Source organism: Heptranchias perlo, chromosome 33, assembly GCF_035084215.1.
Source record: "Heptranchias perlo isolate sHepPer1 chromosome 33, sHepPer1.hap1, whole genome shotgun sequence".
Taxonomy (NCBI): Eukaryota; Metazoa; Chordata; class Chondrichthyes; order Hexanchiformes; family Hexanchidae; genus Heptranchias; species Heptranchias perlo.
This window is the reverse complement of record NC_090357.1, coordinates 16,421,687-16,441,412: the sequence shown is the minus strand read 5'-3', so window position 1 is coordinate 16,441,412 and position 19,726 is coordinate 16,421,687. Positions and strand designations below refer to the sequence as shown.

Below are 19,726 nucleotides of genomic sequence, written 5' to 3'. Positions count from 1 at the left end.
TGTACGTACAGGCTTAATGGCCTGTTCTCACTTCATACTTTCTTATATGTGCTCTTAAAAAAAAATTCACCGATGACTGATATTTTGGAATCAGGACTCCAAGCTCCTGGGTTACCTCAGTGTACATGTAACGATTATTTTTACTTGAAATGTTGAGATTTATGGATCTTGTCACTGGAAAATGCTATGGGTAAGCACTCTAGTGATCTATCAGTTAGCCCATATTTATGGAATATAACTCTTAATAAATAACTTCGGACGCCTTTTCTAGCACACTTTATGACAGAATCCTGTAGAAATACAAACATTCATTGATCGCACAGCAGTAAGGAGGCACCGGTACAAACCTGGCATACTGGTTAATGCTCTGGTTCTGGTGAAGGCGCTTAGCTCAAGCTGGCATGTACAGTACACACTGGGTAAAAGCATGCAGTTCACTCACATGTTTGGTTTCCTCAGTCTGCAAACTGGGTCCGCTTATACCCACCAATGCAGAGCAATCCACATCTCAGAGCAAGAGGGGCTGAGTCCGTTCAACAGCAGATCCATTGGTGTGTGTATGATCCCCACATCAGGGCTGACTTTTACACAGTGTATACTAAAGATTAGTGCCAATGATAAAAGTTAGTAATGCAACTTAAATCTGAAAACTACGTGCAATGCAGAAATGTAGGAAAAATAGGAAGCGTATTAGAGAATGAGGCGTTGCACTGTGAGCATCCCTCGAAATCACTGTGCTCAAAGATATTAAAATGCAGTGGGCTGTCAGTTTGTGCAAATTAGAAAGACATGGCCCATACATCAGTAATTCAATTAATTTGACTCATTACAGGATTTAACAGTCGGCTAAGCTAACGGTCTATCATTATTTTGTTAGTGACATATGAAAGCTTTCTAAACAGAAGTGTGCATTGGTGACACACAATATTTGTTGCTGATAGCTTTTGCATTTATTTAAAAAATACATATATACTATATATAAAGCCTATATGATAGCTACATCTCAATAGTTTTAAGTTGCAGCTGATATCACATCTGCTACATCACATATAGTCTGCGGTCAATGTGGCAGTGCTAAGGCAGGGTTTTCAAAGCAAGCTGTTCCAAAAAGGGAGCTTGTCTGAAAGCTCCTTCAAAATACTCATTCTGCTGCTGTGCTAATTATTAGTGTCAGCCTTGGCTCGGTGGTAGTGCTCTTGCCTCTTAGTCAGCAGGCCATGGGTTCAAGAGACTTGAGTATAAAATCTAGGCTTTGCTTCAGCGACATTGCTGAGGGAGTGCTGCACTGTTGAAGGGGCTGCCTTTTGGATGTTAAACTGAAGCCCTATCTGCCCACTCAGTCGCACATAAGAGATCCCATGTCGCTTTTTTAAGCACAGCTGGGAAGTTGTCCCACTAAACATTTATCCCTCAGATACCATTAAAAAAAACACCGATCTGGGACCTTCCTGTGCATTTGTCTAGTTTAGCAGTGACTACACTTCAAAAGTACATCAGTGGCTGTGGAATGCTTTAGAATATCCTGAGGACATGAAAGGCACTATAGAAATGCAAGTTCTTTCTTTCTTGTCAAGCTAAGCTTGTTTACCAGTTACTTCCAGTTTTATCTTCAGCTTGCAAGAACATATTTTAACTTTGCTTTTACGACCATACGACGAGGATGCTCAGAATTGCTGCATGTTGGACCACCAATGTACTGCTCTGCACTGTGGTGGGACGTCGTTCACACTCATTATCTCCACGCACCGGATTCATGATCTCAGCCACTCTGTTATGTGGAGGCACTGAACAAGGGGAAGTTAACATGGGCTGATCTCATGTACTCCCTGGGAGACCGGAGAATGGAGAAACAGAGAAAGGACCTTGTTAAAAAGGGGGGAGGGGACACAGTCTCACCCTCATAAATTCCCCCCTTTTCCCTGATAGGTGTGAGCATTCGACCAACATTCTCAACATCTGCTACCCAACTGCAGTTCCAGTACTCCGCCAACAGAAGGCAAACTTTGGGTCTAAATGGACTACATGCATCTTCTATACAGCCAGTCGGTGAATGTGTGAATCAATGGCATTAAAAGTAACCGATACGCAGCGTCCTCCCAACGTGTTAGAATCTACACAAAGCCTTGGCAGAAGATTTCCTCTGTGCGTTCAGTGTAGCAACATCGTAAAGCTGTTCTTTATAAATAGGTTCAGGATTTCATTACATGGAGTGCACAGAGGAAACCCTCCCCCCTAGCATGTGTGAAATATTACTCACAGGAAAGTGCCAACATTTCCCTTGCATTTTGTGCTGGGATGAGCAGACAGTTGTGATAATTGCCTCTTAAATTACGCGTCCCACAGATGTAGACAGGATGGTGTTAATACTCAATGGAAAGCAAATGAGATACTCAAATGGTTCAATGAGTGTAGAAAAAGAGCGAAGTGAAATAGCCATCAGGAACAGTTGCGTATATCAACTGGAGATGGTATTTTCCTTTTATATATTTTTCATTTGAAACGCTGCTCAGAAATTGCTACTGAAAAACCTTTGCATCTCCCTCAGCTCCTCCATTTTTATGAGGCTCCCTTTCAGGTCTGCTGCTCAAGGATTTTTTGAAATTACAGGAGTAGATTTTCAAATCCAGTACAAAGCACTCTTGCTGCATACAGACACTGTCCTTTGCACTGACTGCTGTGAAAATCATTACGTGAACAGCCTCCAAATCAGTGGTGGCTTTAGCAATTTTCATTTTTAGTTAAATTAGATGGAGAAAAAATGTAGTAGGTTACTTTAACCTTTGAGCAAAGCCTCGGTCGATAAACTACATCATTAGTACAGAGACACCCTAAATGACAAGGACTCGTAACTGATCTCATAGCTGGTTATTCTGGTGCATGACAGTTAATGCTTGAAGGTAGATACTTGATTAACAAAAAATTGCTTGACCTCCAAGAGATTTTACTTGTATTATTTTTTTATTTCAAACTGGAATCAGTTAGAATTCTCAAAGTCAGACTTTACAAACCTATTTTGTTCTGCGGAGGGTGCTTGTTTAATGGCTCTTGGTCTATTCTACAATTATGAACTGTCTGCAGGGGCTTACAAATTCTGTCTTTCCCCTTCGATTTACAGCTTCCTTTCTCTGTAAGCGCTGTGCTTCCGACAGCCTCCTATAGCTGTGAATTGAGCAAACCACAGGCATCTGTAAGTACAGGTTAGAAAGGCTGCTGTGTGTTAAACTGAAGGACTGAGACTTGTTGGCTTTGAAGTGGAATGACTATACTTCAGTCGATTTAAACAGTGAGCTGATTGAATCACGTAGCACAAAAGGGAATTGGATATATACATGAAAAGGAAACATGTACAGGGCTATGGGGAAAGAGCAGGGGAGTGGGACTAATTGGATAACTCTTTCAAAGAGCCAGCATGGTGGGCTGAATGGCCTCCTCTTGTGCTGTATGATTCTACGATTCGTACCAGGAATAAAAGCTTGACTCATCTCTAGCACTGTACATTTTGTGACTGTGTGAATAAAAAAAAGAACTTGCATTTATACAGCGCCCTTCATGACCTTGGGTCGTTCCAAAGCACTTTACAGCCAATGAAGTACATGTGGAGCTGCTGAAATGTCGCAATGGATCTTTTCATGGACCATGGATCTTTTCCAATGTCAGTACACGGTCTCTACAGGGCTACAATGCAGAAAGGGCAGTGTCGATTTGTACAGGGAGACTGAGTGCCCAGACTGCTTGTGGCCAATAAAGCAGTAGCGTGCACTAGTTCATACTGTGGGACATGGTTATTTATGTTTGTCTGCATTTTGCCTTTAGCAACACAGGAAAAGAACAACATTTAAGGTGGTACTTCAAGCTACTGAAACAAGCTGGAGTCAGAATTCCAGTGGCAATGTTATGGTAAATGGACACTGTAAAAAGATTTTCCCCATTCATTTCTATAGCACAAATTCCCAAAGCATCTCAGTGGCTGCATGCCCTCAATAATCCTGCAGCTATTCATCTGATTTCTCCTTCATGCATTGTCTATGTGCCATTAATATGTCTATAGTGCCTTGCATTTTTGACAGGCACTCACATCCAGATATTGGTCAGCCTGAATGTAATGCCATAAATCTAAATGTGTGCAGCAGAAGCCTTTACCTTCGAGCCCAATTCTGTCAAGCCAGCCAGTTTTCATTGTACTCACTTCTTTGACCCACTTCCCTGCATATTAAACACAACCTAGTCTAATATGATGCCTTGTGCTCAACTTTGCAATATCAAAGTTATTTAACATCGCCTGCTTCAAGATGTTTCGTTGCTAATCTCCTACTTTTTAAAAGTCAATAAATACCATGTAGCTGAATGCGAGTTTGACCATAACAGAGAGGTACCGCTGTTAGGGTCTCTTATTCGAAGTCATTGTTGAAATGTTCAAAATCCCACATTTCCTTTTTTTACAACACCATGTTCGCTATAGGAAAAGGATCTTTGATTTAGATGCAATTTCAGATGCATTGGGGGTAATTTTAAACCCCAAGTACGGGTGGGTTGGGGGCGGGTGAGAGTTGAAAATAGTTGTTTTTTTGGATCACAACCGCAAAATTTTTGGACTTTGCATTCCCAATGCCTATACTTTTCCGCGCCAACGTTAAACCCAGAAATAAAGCCGGGTTGCGGTCGCGACCCAAAAAACAACTATTTTCAACTCCCACCCACACCCAACCCACCGTTCTTGGGGTTTAAAATCACCCCCATTAAGTTGACCATTTTGTAAAACTTAACAAACTCCATAGACATGATTTTAACCCGGCCCACCCGGCAAGAACGGGGCAGTGGTTGAAATAGCAGTCAGGCCACTTCCTGCTGCGTTCCCGATGCATTCGCGCCTACCGCCATTTTAACTAAAGAGTTTTCTGCAGCGTCAAGGCCGCCCGCCACTCAATCTCATCTCACTTAGGGAACTGGCACAAAGGGGAGGCAAAGTGGTAAGAAGTAATTATAGATAGCGAATATTTTTGTTGACAACTTTTGATGAATGTTTCTGTGCAAAGTAAACATCACATAGAGTTCAGAGTTCATTTTTGTGTATCCTTACTTACTTTTCAGACCTTGACTGCAGGGGATAGCTCTGATCACCCATCAACCATCCTGAAACATGGTACTGAGTCATGAAGGCTGCCCTGGTGGATGGCTGCATGATGAAAAGGTTTTGAGAGCTTTCTGACTAGCAGGCATTCATGTGCAAGATAAGGTGATTAGCGTTGCACACTAGCTGTACATTAATGGAATGAAAGCTTTCGTTGTTCACAAAATTGATGGGGTCGTCATATGGAGCTTTGAGTGTCACTTTAAAGGGAATGCAGGAACAGAGAGACCAGGGGGTGTATGCATACAATTCTTTGAAGGTGGCAGGACAAGTTGAGAAGGCTGTTAAAAAGGCATATGGGATCCTGGGCTTTATTAATAGAGGCATAGAGTCCAAAAGCAAGGAAGTTATGCTAGACCTTTATAAAACACTGTTTAGGCTACAGCTGGAGTATTGTATTCAATTCTGGGCACCACGCTTTAGGAAGGATGTCAAAGCCTTAGAGAGGGTGCAGAAGAGATTTACTAGAATGGTACCAGGAATGAGGGACTTAATTTTTGTGGAGAGACTGGAGAAGCTGGGGTTGTTCTCTTTAGAATAGAGAAGGTTAAGGGGAGATTTGATAGAGATGTTCAAAATCATGAATGGTTTAGATAGAGTAAATAAGGAGAAACTGTTTCCAGTGGCAGAAGGGTCGGTAACCAGAGGACACAGATTTAAGACGATCAGCAAAAGAGCTAGAGGTGACATGAGGAATAATTTTTTTTACGCAGCAAGTTGTAATGATCTGGAATGCACTGCCTGAAAAGGTGGTGGAAGCAGATTCAATAGTAACTTTCAAAAGGGAATTGGATAAATACTTGAAGGGAAAAAATTTATAGGGCTATGGGGAAATAGATGGGGAATGGAACTAATTGGATAGCTCTTTCAAAGAGCCAGCACACACACAATGGGCTGCATGGCCTCCTTCTCTGCTGTACCTACTATGATGTAGTCTATTAATTGGTCCTTGCACCTATGGGAACCCTGCCAATCTGCAGAACTGAATATCTCTCTCTCTCTTCGTTTATCTAGTTCCATTGGGATGGAAATGAACTGCACAGCCCTCGTGAATAGAGTATCAGTGACCTTCTTTATACAATAGCGAGCTGCTGCCTGATTAATGCATCAATGGTCTCCAGATGCTGCCTGGAAGGATCCAGTGGCAAAGAAAGTCAAGGCAGTGGTGACTTTGACTGGTACAGACAGTGCTTATATGCCAGTGGAAATTGGATGCAGGTTGCTGGCATATCTCTCTGATTGCTTCCGAGGAGAATTACAGACTTCTGAGGTATTGACTAGCAACCAAAAACTAAGTAAGACCTCCGTGGTGTATCTTATTGAAACATACAAGATTCTGAGGGGACTCAATAGGGTAGATGCTGAGAGGATGTTTCCCCTCATGGGGGAATCTAAAACTAGGGGGCATAGTCTCAGAATAAGGGGTCGCCTGTTTAAGACGGAAATGAGGAGGAATATCTTCTCCCAGAGGGTCGTGAATCTTTGGAATTCTTTACCCCAAAAAGCTGTGGAGGCTGAGTCATTGAATACATTCAAGGCTGAGTTAGACAAATTTGTGATCAGAAAGGGAGTCAAAGGATATGGGGAAAAGGCAGGAAAGTGGAGTTGAGGTAAAAATCAGATCAGCCATGGTCTCATTGAATGGCGGAGCAGGCTCGAAGGGCCGAATGGCCTACTCCTGCTCCTATCTCTTATGGTCTTATGATCTTATGGTGTGTAAATTCCATCGAGTGCGTATCTAAATGTTATGATGTGGAGATGCCGGTGATGGACTGGGGTTGACAAATGTAAGGAATCTTACAACACCAGGTTATAGTCCAACTGTTTTATTAAATAAAATATAACAGTTGGACTATAACCTGGTGTTGTAAGATTCCTTACATTTATCTAAATGTTGGAAACACTCTGGGTGCCTCCAATCTACCCTCTTCCGTGTCCTCCTCCTCCTCTTCATAACATAGGAATAGACGAATTACCACTGAGGAATCCATGTCTCAGTCCAAAGCTGCACATTTTGCAGAACTAACTAAAAGTATCAGAAAAATGCCTGGCAGAACTCTAAAGTGTCAACAAATTGGCCTCTTCAATGCAGTATCCACCTCGGGGATAACTTAGTGGTGCTCATACCACCACTTATATAGTAAGTATAATGAGTATTTATATCCCTTAAATATGTAACAGGAAACTTACACACTGGTATAGAAATCATAGAAATTACAGCGCAGGCCATCTAGTTCATCGTTTCTGTTCTAGTATTAGCTCATCAACTGGAGCTATCCACTCAAAACCTATTTTCCTGTCCCTCCTTTGTATCCTTTTATATTCTGCATTTTCACATACTTATGCAATTCCATTTTGGCCTGAACAGCCACTTGTGTAAAGCATTCCAAATTCTGTTTAAAAAAAAATTCTTCTAACTTATCCCTTCGTTCACGTTGTGCCATATAGGGTGGCGATTTCTTCTGGCTGCTACATTTTAACACTATAATAAATGTAAGAAGATCTTTGTGCTACATTTTATCAGTATAATAAATGTAGCACAAAGATCTTCTTTGCCCATTATTTCTTGTGAAATCGTGAACCTGTTCTTTTAGAAGACCCTGTCAGGAGTACTGTGTTCAGTTCTGGGCACTGCACCTCAGGAAGGATATATTGGCCTTGGAGGGGGTACAGCGTAGATTCACTAGAATTATACTGGGGCTTAGAGGGTTATATTATGAGGGCATAAACCTGGCTTATATTGTAATGAGTATAGAAGATTGAGGGGTGATCTGATGGAAGTGTTTAAAATGTTAAAGGGATTCGATAAGGTAGATGCAGAGAAACCATTTCCTCTGGTGGGGGAATCAAGAATGGAGAGACATAGGAGGGGAATCAGGAAGCACTTTTTCACACAAAGAGTAGTAGAAATCTAGAATTCTCTCCCCAAAAGACTGTGGATGCTGGGGCAATTGGAGCTTTGAAGACTGAGATTGATAGTTTTTTTATTAGGTAAGGGTATCAAAGGGATATAGAGCTATGGCGGGTAAATGAGGTACAGATGAGCCATGATCGAGGGGCTGAATGGCCTACTCCTGTTCCTATGAAGATTTTTATTATTTGGCTAGAAATAGTAATGGGCAGTAAATCTTTTCGTAAGCCTCTAACACATAGTGACCAGGGTAAATCTCCCCCATTCAGTTTTTCTTCAGGACTTAATTTTTAGGTTTCATTTATACATTGTCTTATGGTAAATAAAACTCCACTTATAATAATTTTCTCTTCAAGAGGAAGGTTGCAAAGTAACGCATCCCTTTACTCCTGACCTGCCAGTCCTGCAGTTCAAGCTATCGCTCGAAGAATCACAGCTTCACAAAATATTTTAATATACTCCAGCTTTCTGCACAAGACTGTGAACTTAATGTACAAATTTGATCTAAGTGCCACAACTTGTGCTGACTCATGAATGAAGATACTCCACTGTTATCATCTGACTACAATGTGTACAACATTATGACAGGGCCGACATATGTAAAGTCACTGATATACAGGTTTGATTGGCATTACTTTTCAAATGCAGTCTGTGTGTTGACAGGTTTGGCTGTGTTAGTACAGAGAGCTGCAATCATCTTTAGGATGTCATATCCCATAGCTGTTGGGATGAAATTCTAACATATTGACTAAAGGATGACCTGTTAAAACTTCTTCTCTTCTATTGTGATTTAAAAAAAATAATTAGATCTGTTTTCTTCACAGAAATCACCGTTAGGAATTTGCATGTTTGTGTACTCACACCCTTGGCCCTAAGCCCTCTGTTCTGTCCCTGTTTCCAATACTGCACAATACCATTGAGCCCGAACTCCTTCCTTTTTCGTTAGGCTAGTGTTTGTATGGTGTAGTGGGTTAGGTTTGATACCCTTCAACTCCAGCCCATACTGTTGGGTTGAAAGTCTCCTGCTGGCTGTAATGGTCCAAATTGAAGAGAGTTTGGATATTTTCAACACAGCACCTCACGGGCAGAATTCCACAGCACAGGACTGGCTGTGGTTGGAGGAAACAAGTAGCAAACAGCAGAGGTCAGTGATATGTGGACATAAATTTAATTCCATCATAAAATCTAGAGTATATGGATGGAACTACCCTGCCCTTTTCGCTGTTTTATTTCAGGTGAACTTTTACATTCATCAATGGGAGGGATGTCTATGCTGAGGAATGAACATTTTCTACTGTTGGTTAGATGGTTAGCATTTCAAATATCAAACACCTATGCGGCCTCCCAGAGCAAAAGCACCAACTGGTGCCAGTCCTGTGCTGTGGACTTGTGCCCATGAGATACGGTGTTGAAAATATCCAAACTCTTTTCAATTTGGACCACTAGCAGCTGACAGGAGACTTTCAACCCATCATTCTGGGCTAGATTTGAAGACTAACCCATGAAGCTGTCCATTTACTGCCCCCCAAGGAAAAGAAACGAGGAGGACCTTGGACTGAAATGGCATTGTGCAATATTAGTTACAAACTTATTTAAAATAACAGGTTTTATCATCATCATCAACAGCAACTTGCATTTTTATAATGCCTTTAAATGTAGAAAAAAATCCCAAGCTCTTCAGAAATAAGTATAAGGAAATGGACAACATTGGAATAGTGGATAGTTGAGGTCAAAGGTCAGCCATCATCTTATTAAATGGCGGGGCAGGCTCGAGGGGCCATATGGCCTACTCCTGCTCCTATTTCTTATGTTCTTATGGATAGGGGAACTTTATATAAACACATGAACACATTTGTTATATTGATCAGTGTGATTTCTACCTATTATTATCATAACCGTTCCTGGGCATATACTGGGGAAGATATTTTGTAACAATGATGAGCACAGCAGTTTAAACTATCCATAACCATGTGCTCATTATCAAGGGACGAGCGACAATTGTGGGGAATGAGCAGTTCTTTACTCTGTCCCTTCACTCTTAAAGGGACAGAACACACGGGCAGGCACTAACCTCATGTCTGGTATAGCATAGGGTGGATGTAATACAGAGTTCTCCCTACATTATCTGAACAATGGTCCCTTTACTTCAACTGAACTCTCTCTACGGAACCAACATGTCTTCTTCACTTCCTACACTATCATTAGGGCCTTTCCAACTAAGATCTTGCATTGCCGCTAAATAGCTGAATCTAGACAGAGTGGATTTACTGCAGATTCATGTAATTTTAAAGAGAACCCTTAATCTGGCTGTACTGCATTTAAAAAAAAATGTGCTCACTAAGGTGAGAGATGTTGATACTGGGGAATGAAACACTTCCCATTTCAATGACTCAATGTCAGCATCATGCAGAGTTAATCCCCCTCTGTTCTGCCCCAATCTCAACCTGAGAAAAGCACCACTTACATAGTTATTATTAAGAAGGATTAACAAACGTTTTTTATTCATTTCTCACACCAGGCACCCTGCAACCCCTCTGAGTGAGACTGCCTATAAGTGCTGGACTGACTGTCATTTCACCCATAAAGCCAGCAGACAGTTCATCTCATAGTCTGGGTTGGATTTAATTGAGGTCCCAGAGGTAAAATGTGCCTAGCTTGTATCTAACCCGCTGCGCCATCCAGCTCCCAGCTGTACTGGATTTAAAACAAGGTACTCTTTTGTGGTATAGAACATGATGGATTTGCCCGGGGTTCTCCCACTTGTCCCCTGTAACTTTGGTGGAAGAGCTGCAGAAACCCTGGGAAGACGGCACAAGAACAACTAATGGTGAATGAGTGAGAGAACCCCAGGGATATTCACCCCTAATATCTATAATCTGTCGTAGTACAGTGTACGATACTGAGAGTTCTTTCTTATAAGAGATGGGGAACAAACAGACAATTTACTTTCCACTCCCATGTTTTTAATTAATATGTTCTAATCCTTTGAACAATTAGTAGAAATTGATACACACCATGAGTGACCAACTAAATGACCTCCTCAATTCTCCTTGTGGATTACTTTGACATGGTTACTACACATGGTTTGGGAGTTTTAAACTTGAAAATCAATCATTGCTTCAAGCACGGCACTAATTTAAAATGAACCAAAATTAAAATCAGCAGTTCTGATGAAATGTCATTGACCTGAAATGTTAACCCCACTTTCCTCTCTCCACAGATGCTGCCTGACCTGCTGTGTGTTTCCAGCATTTACTGTTATTTAAAATCTGGCTATTTTGATTGATTGTATTCTGATACTCTTAAGATACCTCTGTTGGTGGTTAACTGGCATTCTCAGTCCTTTGTTGTTGAGCACAACATATTTTATATCAAAGCTCTGTTGCAAAGAAACACGCTGGACTGAAACTGCTTTCTTGTGTATGATGTGAGTTCCTATACTTTGCAACTTTTCCTAATTGGGAGAATATAAAACAAACTCTGGTTACCTGTCTTTGTTTTAAATATCAAACATGGCCGGATTTGTTTTTTTTGTCTCTTATGGAATATTTAGAATCCAAGTTATCCAAGTAATTAGCTAGGTTTTATTTCTAATAGACTGCAGTGTAATAGCAACTGTGCACTCTGGACACTGGGATCAGTGTACGCCATTGAGGCCCTACAAATACAATTTGGCCCTCTCAGCATGGACTGTTTTGATAATGCCCCATGCCATTTATTTTCTTGCCTGGGAACCAACAATTCAGGAGTTTGGGTGGAGGGAATATTTTCTCTGGCTGCTACATGTGATAACATTGTGGATGCATTAAAAAATGTGTGATTATGATGTCACTATACATTGACAGGAGCAATGCATCCCCCAGGTTAGTAAACAGATCAATATGTTGTCACATCTCAGTAGCATCGGCATCGTCTCTTTGTCTCTCCTTCAATTGTGCTCCGTCTCTCAAGTGATATCAAAAGGTACTACTGTTACTAGAAACCGCTTGTAGCAACGGATCGGCCCTGAGTGTATCACAGGATGGCACTGGACCTTTAAGAATGGCATTTTTGTGCTGCTATATCAAGGATCAAGTGTGCATAAAATGGGTGGTAAAATGAATTAGAAGGCAGTCCTGAGGAACTATTCTTTTACCTCCAAAATCAAGGTTTGAATCTAGCCTAGACAATGGGGATAAAAGCTGCTCATTGTTTGCAGATCACAATGAGTCTGGATAGTTTGATTGTAACAAGGTTTAAGGAGCTCCATTCCACTGTGAGCATAGCAGGACAGCTTAACCATAAAGGAATGAAAAAGGACAAATGAAATGTCAAGGCAGTTAGTAAGCCCAAAAACTATTGAGCCAGCAGAGCCTGTTTGCTCCAAATCAGCAGCCTGCAGCTAAACAACTGCCAAGCGATAACAGCAAAGAGCAAATCATTATAGGAAGCATACTGCATACGGAACATTCATTTTAAGCAAAGAATTGAGAAGGAAAGGGCGGAAAGCAAAGCATGCTGGGATAACTCACACAGGGCCATACCAGACTGTGAATGTCTGCTCATATCCACCATCATAACCTGGGTCCCAGGAGACATTAGCAGAGGTCATTGTGGCTGTGACTCTAACGTTGGTTGGAGCATGTGGACTTGTGCCTGCATAGAAAAAAAAAGTAACAACTTAGGTATCACATAGTCAAAGTTTATCTTATCTACAAAATCCCTCATTCTGACATTGATAATACATGACTTCTGATGTAATGCTTACTGTTTTCTAGATCCCTAATTGAGAAACCAAAGAATGCTTTCTCTCAAATATTTAGGAAATAAATCAGGACGTTAGGAAGAACCTATTTACTCAAAGGATAATAGAGCTGTGGAATAGCTTAGCAGGGAAAGCAGATAGTATATATGGGTTTAGAAGATAATTAGCTACATTGCTGGAGAGAAGAGTTTGAGGGATGTGGTATGAGGTTAGATATCGGTATGTTGGGCCTAATGGTCTTTTCCTGCTCTTCTGTCTTGTTTCACTCAATTGGATGTCAGACCAGAAAGTAGACAATATACAGTTACTATTAGCAATGTTTCCTGATCAGTGCTGTTAGATTAACTTTTCATAAAAGGCTTTCCAGGGTATAACAGAAATGGACTGGGCATTTACAAGATCTTGGCACAGGATCAGGGTTGTAAGAAAATCAACTGATCGGAAGAGTGCATCTAAATGAAAATTGGGGTCAATTTTCAGGAGACTGGTTCTATCAGGCGGGAGTCGGGAAGCGGGAGGTGTGAGGCTGCCACATGCCTGATGGAATTGGTCCGAGGGGTGAGCAAGTTTCATGATCAGGCCTCATTTCAATATTGTTGATGCATTCCAAGCAGCTCGGTGGATGAAAATCCGTCAGCTCCAGCATGTGGCCCAGCCAGTGTAGGTAGGTGAATGGGGAGATCCAGTGGAATGGTGGTGGCTGGACTCCATCTGCCTGATACTGCTGTCTGTTAGGACAGCAGCATATGCTAGGCCTCTGGCCTTCCCCTTGACAGCAGCATGCCAGTGGAACATGGGATGCAAGACCAGGCTGCCCAGGAGCATCTTCCAGAGATGCAGCCAGCAGTGGCTTCATGCCAGGAACCAGCTGCCATGAGCCAAGGGCCACTTCAGTCCCATAAGTCTTCTGTACAGAATGAGCAGCCAACATTCTCCTGTAATCCTGGTCCTATGCTGGCACTGGAAAGGAGCACAATAGGAGATAGAAAAGGAAGCTCAGTGTTTGGAAAGAGTAGGGTAACTGTTGGCAGTTGGCCATTATTATATTAAAGTAGAAAACACATTTATGTTCTGATTTGTTATTCATGGAAATGACAGTCATACAGGAAAGGAAGCACTCATTTGGTGTTTGATTAATTCATTCAGGTGATGATTATTGGCTTGTTGGAGCAAAGTAGGGCTCCCAACCCTCCAGGATTGTCCTGGAGTCTCCAGAAATTAAAGATTAATCACCAGAACACTGCTGCAAGCCTGGGAGAAAAATCATAGGGGTATTTAGAAAAATTGTGTGTATTTTTTTCATTTCCTTTGAATACTTTTGTTTATTAGTTATAAAAGTATTGGAGATGGGGGAAAAGGCTGTTGGAGCACGCGGGCCAGTTGGAGGCGGGAGGCCATGTGGTGAAACCTCCAGGAATACGTCCAACCAGAGTTGGCAACCCAAGAGCAAAGAGGGCTGATGGGTGTCATGTGGTAGGATGTGTATTGGCTTGAAGGAATATCTCTTTATATGCAAGTGGGGCAAGAAGGATGTCACGCTGTGGTATCTAGGTAGACTGAATCACATAGAGAATAGTTCTGAGAGTATCTGCCCTCTAATGTCTCTTGCAGTTGTCATTGAGGACTACTCTGAGTGGAAGTCACCCTGACGTTCTACTCCCTGTAGTTCAGGATCCTCTGGAGTCAGTGACTCCTCTTCCGCCATTTCAAATCGTAGCTTTTCCTACTATTTCCAGCAAAGTTGTGAAGGATACAGCAGGAGATGGTAATTCTGCAGACCCTTTCAAGCATATACTGCAGAACCCCACCACACTTATTAACACTCCAATGATTCTCAAAATCACCTGTCTATTAGCTGTATGTGTCTTGTTGTACTGCACCTCTACTTTTATTCGGGAGAGCCGGAGGGGGGTCGTCAGTCGTGGCAGCAAGGGGTTTGCTTTCTTGTCCAGTATCCAGCCGTTGATATTGGGGGGGGTAATTTTCACTTTCACCGCTTGGGTGGTAAATTGGTGCAGTGGAGCGCTCGCCTATTTATAGAACCTGCCTAATTTTCCGGCCCAATGGTTTTCTTTCTTGAAGAGGTCAGGGAGGGCTGAATGCCTGAAGTTGAAGGCAGCTTCCTGTGTACCAGACGTTGACATGAAGGATCCTCTGAGTGGTCTCACAAACCATCTGCACGTTCATGGAGCGGAATCCCTTCCCGTTCACATAGGTGAGGGGGTGCTCTGTGGGTGCATTAATGGATGCCATCGATGACATCCTGTACCTTGGGGAAGCCAGCAACTATATGGGCCCTTCTCTCTGCTAGCTGGCTGTGATGCGAAGGCTTATGAAGTGGGCTGCTCTGCTGTAAACATCGTATGCACGTTCTTACCACTCTCGGGCTTATGGTGCAGAGATACTCTGCAGATGTCTGAAAGGAGCCTGAGCTGTAACAGTTGGAGGCAGTGATGACCTTCATTTGTACAAGGAGAGCAGTGCTGGCAGATGAGCTTGGCTTGAGATCTTTGTGACAGTCTCCTGCAACTTTTGAGAAATGAACTCTTCTGATGCAGATTTCCTTAGAGAGGTCTTCACAGGACCTATGCTGCCTGTAAATTCCTTGGGAGGAGAGTAATATCTGGTGGGCTGCACGCTTCTGACATGCTGCCTGACTCTCCTTCACTCCAACTGTGCTGCATTTCCTCCTCCATAATAATAAATCACATACTGTGGGATGCCCAGGAGAAAAGCCATACCTTCTCCTGCATTGCTTTGACTGTGGGGGTTGGGGGTTAGAAAATACTCAGTGATCTGAACAGGTAGCAGGCAGCCAAAAAGAAAAAAGGATAGAGAAAAAGTTTCTAAACAGCAGAGATCACTTACCAAACTTTCTACAAAGCTCACAAAATCCTCACTTTCACCTTGATCAGGTGACACAGGCAGCTATTGTGTCTCTTTTAGTTCAGTCTAACTTACCAGAATGCAATGGGGGGGGGGGTAAAACCATGACACTTGTGTCTACAGCATCTCTGGCTGTTAGGTGCCCATATGCAAATGAGGCCAGCGGGATCACGGCGGTCAGATCGCAGGGTCAGAAAGTGCAAGGAAACTCAGGGGAAGCATTTCAAAGGCGCACAGGAGGCGCAACTCACTTACCCCCATCATTGCAGCCAAAATTGGTGAGGAAAATCACCCACTATATATTTTTCAATATCTATCTGTGAGATGTACCTGGACACTTCAACTATGTGGTTACTGCTAACTTACCTCCCCCAAGTTGCAGAGAATACACATTATGATTTGATATGCAAAAGGTCACTTCAAGGGCATTATTCCCATGTACGTACGATTTCACTGCAAAGTAAGTGGAAACGACTTACCACCAACTACTGGCCTTGTCCTAAAATCTATCAAATTAAGGTAAGAGCTTGGCAATGTGTGCAAATGGGCAATTGTTTTGCATCTACAGGAAGTTCAGGAACCTTTGAGTTAAGTTGATAAGCATGATTCCACTATGGAAAGCACCCTTCCTTTTTCTATACCCCATGTTTGAACTTAAATGTACGCAAGAATTTTAACCCTGGCCATTCCATGTGTTTTAATTCTTGTTTGCCTGGCTGATGCAATTGCGAGGACACATATTTGATTTCCTTTGATCCTGTTGAAATTTAAAAGGGGCCAGAGAAATTATCTCAGACAGTTAATCAGTTGTTCTGAAGAGGATGAGATAAGGGCTGGAGACCCTGCGGATCTGGCAAAATCCCACGTACAAGACATGTTACAGATGCTGATACATGTCTAGTATTACCAAGAGAATTAACAAAGGGTTGCGTCACTTGATATTTTTGTATTGAGGAGTTGTAAAGTTTTGTAAACTATTCAACTCTTCTGTACTGTCCATTGTCATCCATAGTTTATAGTTGAAACCGAGGTTTAATAGAAATCATTGAAAAGGTTACAACACGGAAGGAGGCCATTTGGCCCATCGAGTCCGTGCCGGCTCTGTGCAAGAGCAATCCAGCTAGTCCCACTCTCCTGCCCTATCCCCGTAGCCCTGCAATTTTTTTTCCTTTCAAGTGCTTATCCAGTTCCCTTTTGAAGGCCATGATTGAATCTGCCTCCACCACCCCCTTGGGCAGTGCATTCCAGATCCTGACCAGTCTCTGTGTAAAAAGATCTTTCCTCATGTCACCCTTGGTCCTTTTGCCAATCACCTTCAATCTATGACCTCTGGTCCTTGACCCTTCTGCCAATGGGAACATTTTCTCTCTATCTATTCTGTCTAGACCCTTCATGATTTAGAATATCTCTATCAAATCTCCTCTCAACCTTCTCTGTTCCAAGGAGAACAACCCCAGCTTCTCCAGTCTATCCACGCAACCAAAGTCCCTCACCCCTGGAATCATTCTAGTAAATCTCTTCTGCACCCTCTCCAAGGCCTTCACATCTTTCCCAAAGGATGGAGCCCAGAACTGGACACAATACCCCAGTTGTGGCCGAACCAGTGTTTAATAAAGGTTCATCATGACTTCCTTACTTTTGTACTCCATGCCTCTGTTTATAAAGCCCAGGATCCCGTATGCTTTTTTAACCGCTTTCTCAACCTGCCCTGCCACCTTCAATGATTTGTGTACATGCACCCCCAGATGTCTCTGTGCCTGTACCCCTTTGAGAATTGTGCCCTTTAGGCACTTAAAGGCAGCCAGCACCTCTTAAAGGGGAGGTGTATTCTGGCTGGAAGAACGCTTGTGCTATCCACCATTGAAATGGCTGAAGCTGGGAGAGAGCAGACAAGATTCTCAGATGCTGCACTGGAGGCCTTAATGCAGGGAGTTGAGAGGAGGAGAGAGGAAGCCCTCCAGGCAGCAGATGAGGAGACAGTGGGAGGAGATTGCCAACGAGGTCAAATTCCAGGCACCAGCTGTGGCTCAGTGGGTAGCACTCTTGTGGGTTCAAATCCCACTCCAGGTCCTTAATCCAGGATGATACTGCCAGTGCAGTACTGAGGGAGTGCTACACTGTCGGAGGGTCAGTACTGAGGGAGTGCTACACAGTCGGAAGGTCAGTACTGAGGGAGTGCTACACTGTTGGAGGGGCAGTGCTGAGGGATTGCTGCACTGTCAGAGGGGCAGCACTGAGGGAGTGCTGCACTGTCGGAGTTCCAGTACTGAGGGAGTGCTGCACTGTTGGAGCGTCAGTACTGAGGGAGTGCTGCACTGTCGGAGGGGCAGTGCTGAGGGAGGGCTGTAGTGTCAGAGGTGCCGTCTTTCAGAGGAAATGTTAAACCGAGGCCCCGTCTGCCCTCTCAGGTGGACATAAAAGATCCCATGGCAATATTCGAAGAAGAGCAGCGGAGTTCTCACTGGTGTCCTGGCCAATATTTATCCCTCAACCAATAGCACTAAAACTAATTATCTGGTCATTATCTCATTACTGTTTGTGGGACCTTGTGGGACAAAATGGCTGCCGCATTTCCCTACATTAAAACAGTGACTACACTTCAAAAGTACTTCACTGGCTGTGAAGTGATTTGGGACGTCCTGAGGTTGTGAAAGGCGCTATATAAACGGGACTTTGTTCTTTCATTCTTACTCTGAGACTGTCTTGCCCACTCCCTCTCAGGCTGCAGACGCCTCCCTTCCACACTCCAACCCCGTCTTTACTTTCAGATGCAGTCCTTCAGTCCTTCCTCAGCCCTAAATTCACCGCTCCAACAACTCTTGTCATCTCCACCTAGTGTATGTTGCCTCCATCTTCCTGCATACACAAGGCTAACAAAGGTAAAAGACATACCCTGTCTACTAAAGATAGCTTCGTGGGGTTTCAGTCTCAGTAGTTTTTCATTGGAGGGGCAAGGGTTAAAGCAGCAAAGTTTGCACTCTCTGTAAATGGCCAGCATTGCCGCCAATCATAAAAATTCTGTCCTTATTTTTATACTTCCATTCTAAGTTCCTATGTCCAGGTTTATGCAGGAAGTTACCAGTGCTGGTGCTGCAGTGCCTCCCGTTCACCTGACGAAGGGGGAAGCCTCCGAAAGCTTGTGAATTTAAAATAAAATTGCTGGACTATAACTTGGTGTTGTAAAATTGTTTACAATTTCCAGTGGTGGGAAGTTTACATGGCCCGTTGCCATTATAAAAGCAGACTCAGGAATTTATACTGGAAAATACTGACAGGAAGTGTGCACTGCCGTACTCCGCTGGGTATTCTGCGACGAAATCTATCACTTTCCAAGTTTAGGATATTACGACAGTAACGTACCCAGTAAATTAAATATAATAAGGTATAATAAGGGTTTCTGTATGATTTCTGGGCAACTTGATATCGAGTGCGCAATGTCATACATTGTTTAGTAGGGACTGAGAGCTCAGTCACGAGATGGTCCTTGATGATGAACACAAGTAAAATATTTAAGAGAAAACCCAAAATGGAACAGAATCGAACAGGAGGGGGTTCAGTTCAAAACTCAGAACTACCAATCCCTTCTACTCGGCTGCCTCTCGTGGATGAGTTCCATCCAGTGTAACACTGACCACCAGATGTGTAATTAGACAGGAATGGGGCAAAACTGAAATCATCAGAGTTCCCCTGTTTGAAATTACAAATGTCATTTTCATCCAATCTTCCCTGAAGTCACAGAAAGCATCCGATTCCCAGAGTACACTGCTTCCCCAGCCAGAAATATATCTGTACCAGCAAGTGGGCTGTTAATTATATGATTTGTATCAATTGGAGTTAATTGTATTCAGGTGGTGGGTATCGGTTGGGGACTGCCTTGGATCCTTTTTATAGGAGAGGGTGTGGCTGTGCGAGAGGAAACTCTGTGAATAAAAGCTTGGAAGCAACTAAAGACCAGGCTCTTGTACTTTTTCCTTCGCCACATGGATAGCCATGTGGTGAAGGAAAGAATGGTGGGAGGAAAAGGAAAAGGGTAAACAAAAACAATATCAGCACGTGC

At 42.8% G+C, this 19,726-nt stretch overlaps 1 protein-coding gene across 1 annotated transcript in view; it reads right to left on the bottom strand.

The window, feature by feature from the left end:
* The window catches only part of igsf9bb (immunoglobulin superfamily, member 9Bb), a 499,264-nt gene that overhangs the window by 40,382 nt on the left and 439,156 nt on the right, over positions 1-19,726 (bottom strand). Inside the window, exon 12 of the mRNA XM_067971024.1 lies at positions 12,563-12,674. Coding sequence (XP_067827125.1) covers positions 12,563-12,674 — 112 coding nt within the window. The remainder of the gene's footprint in view (positions 1-12,562; positions 12,675-19,726) is intronic.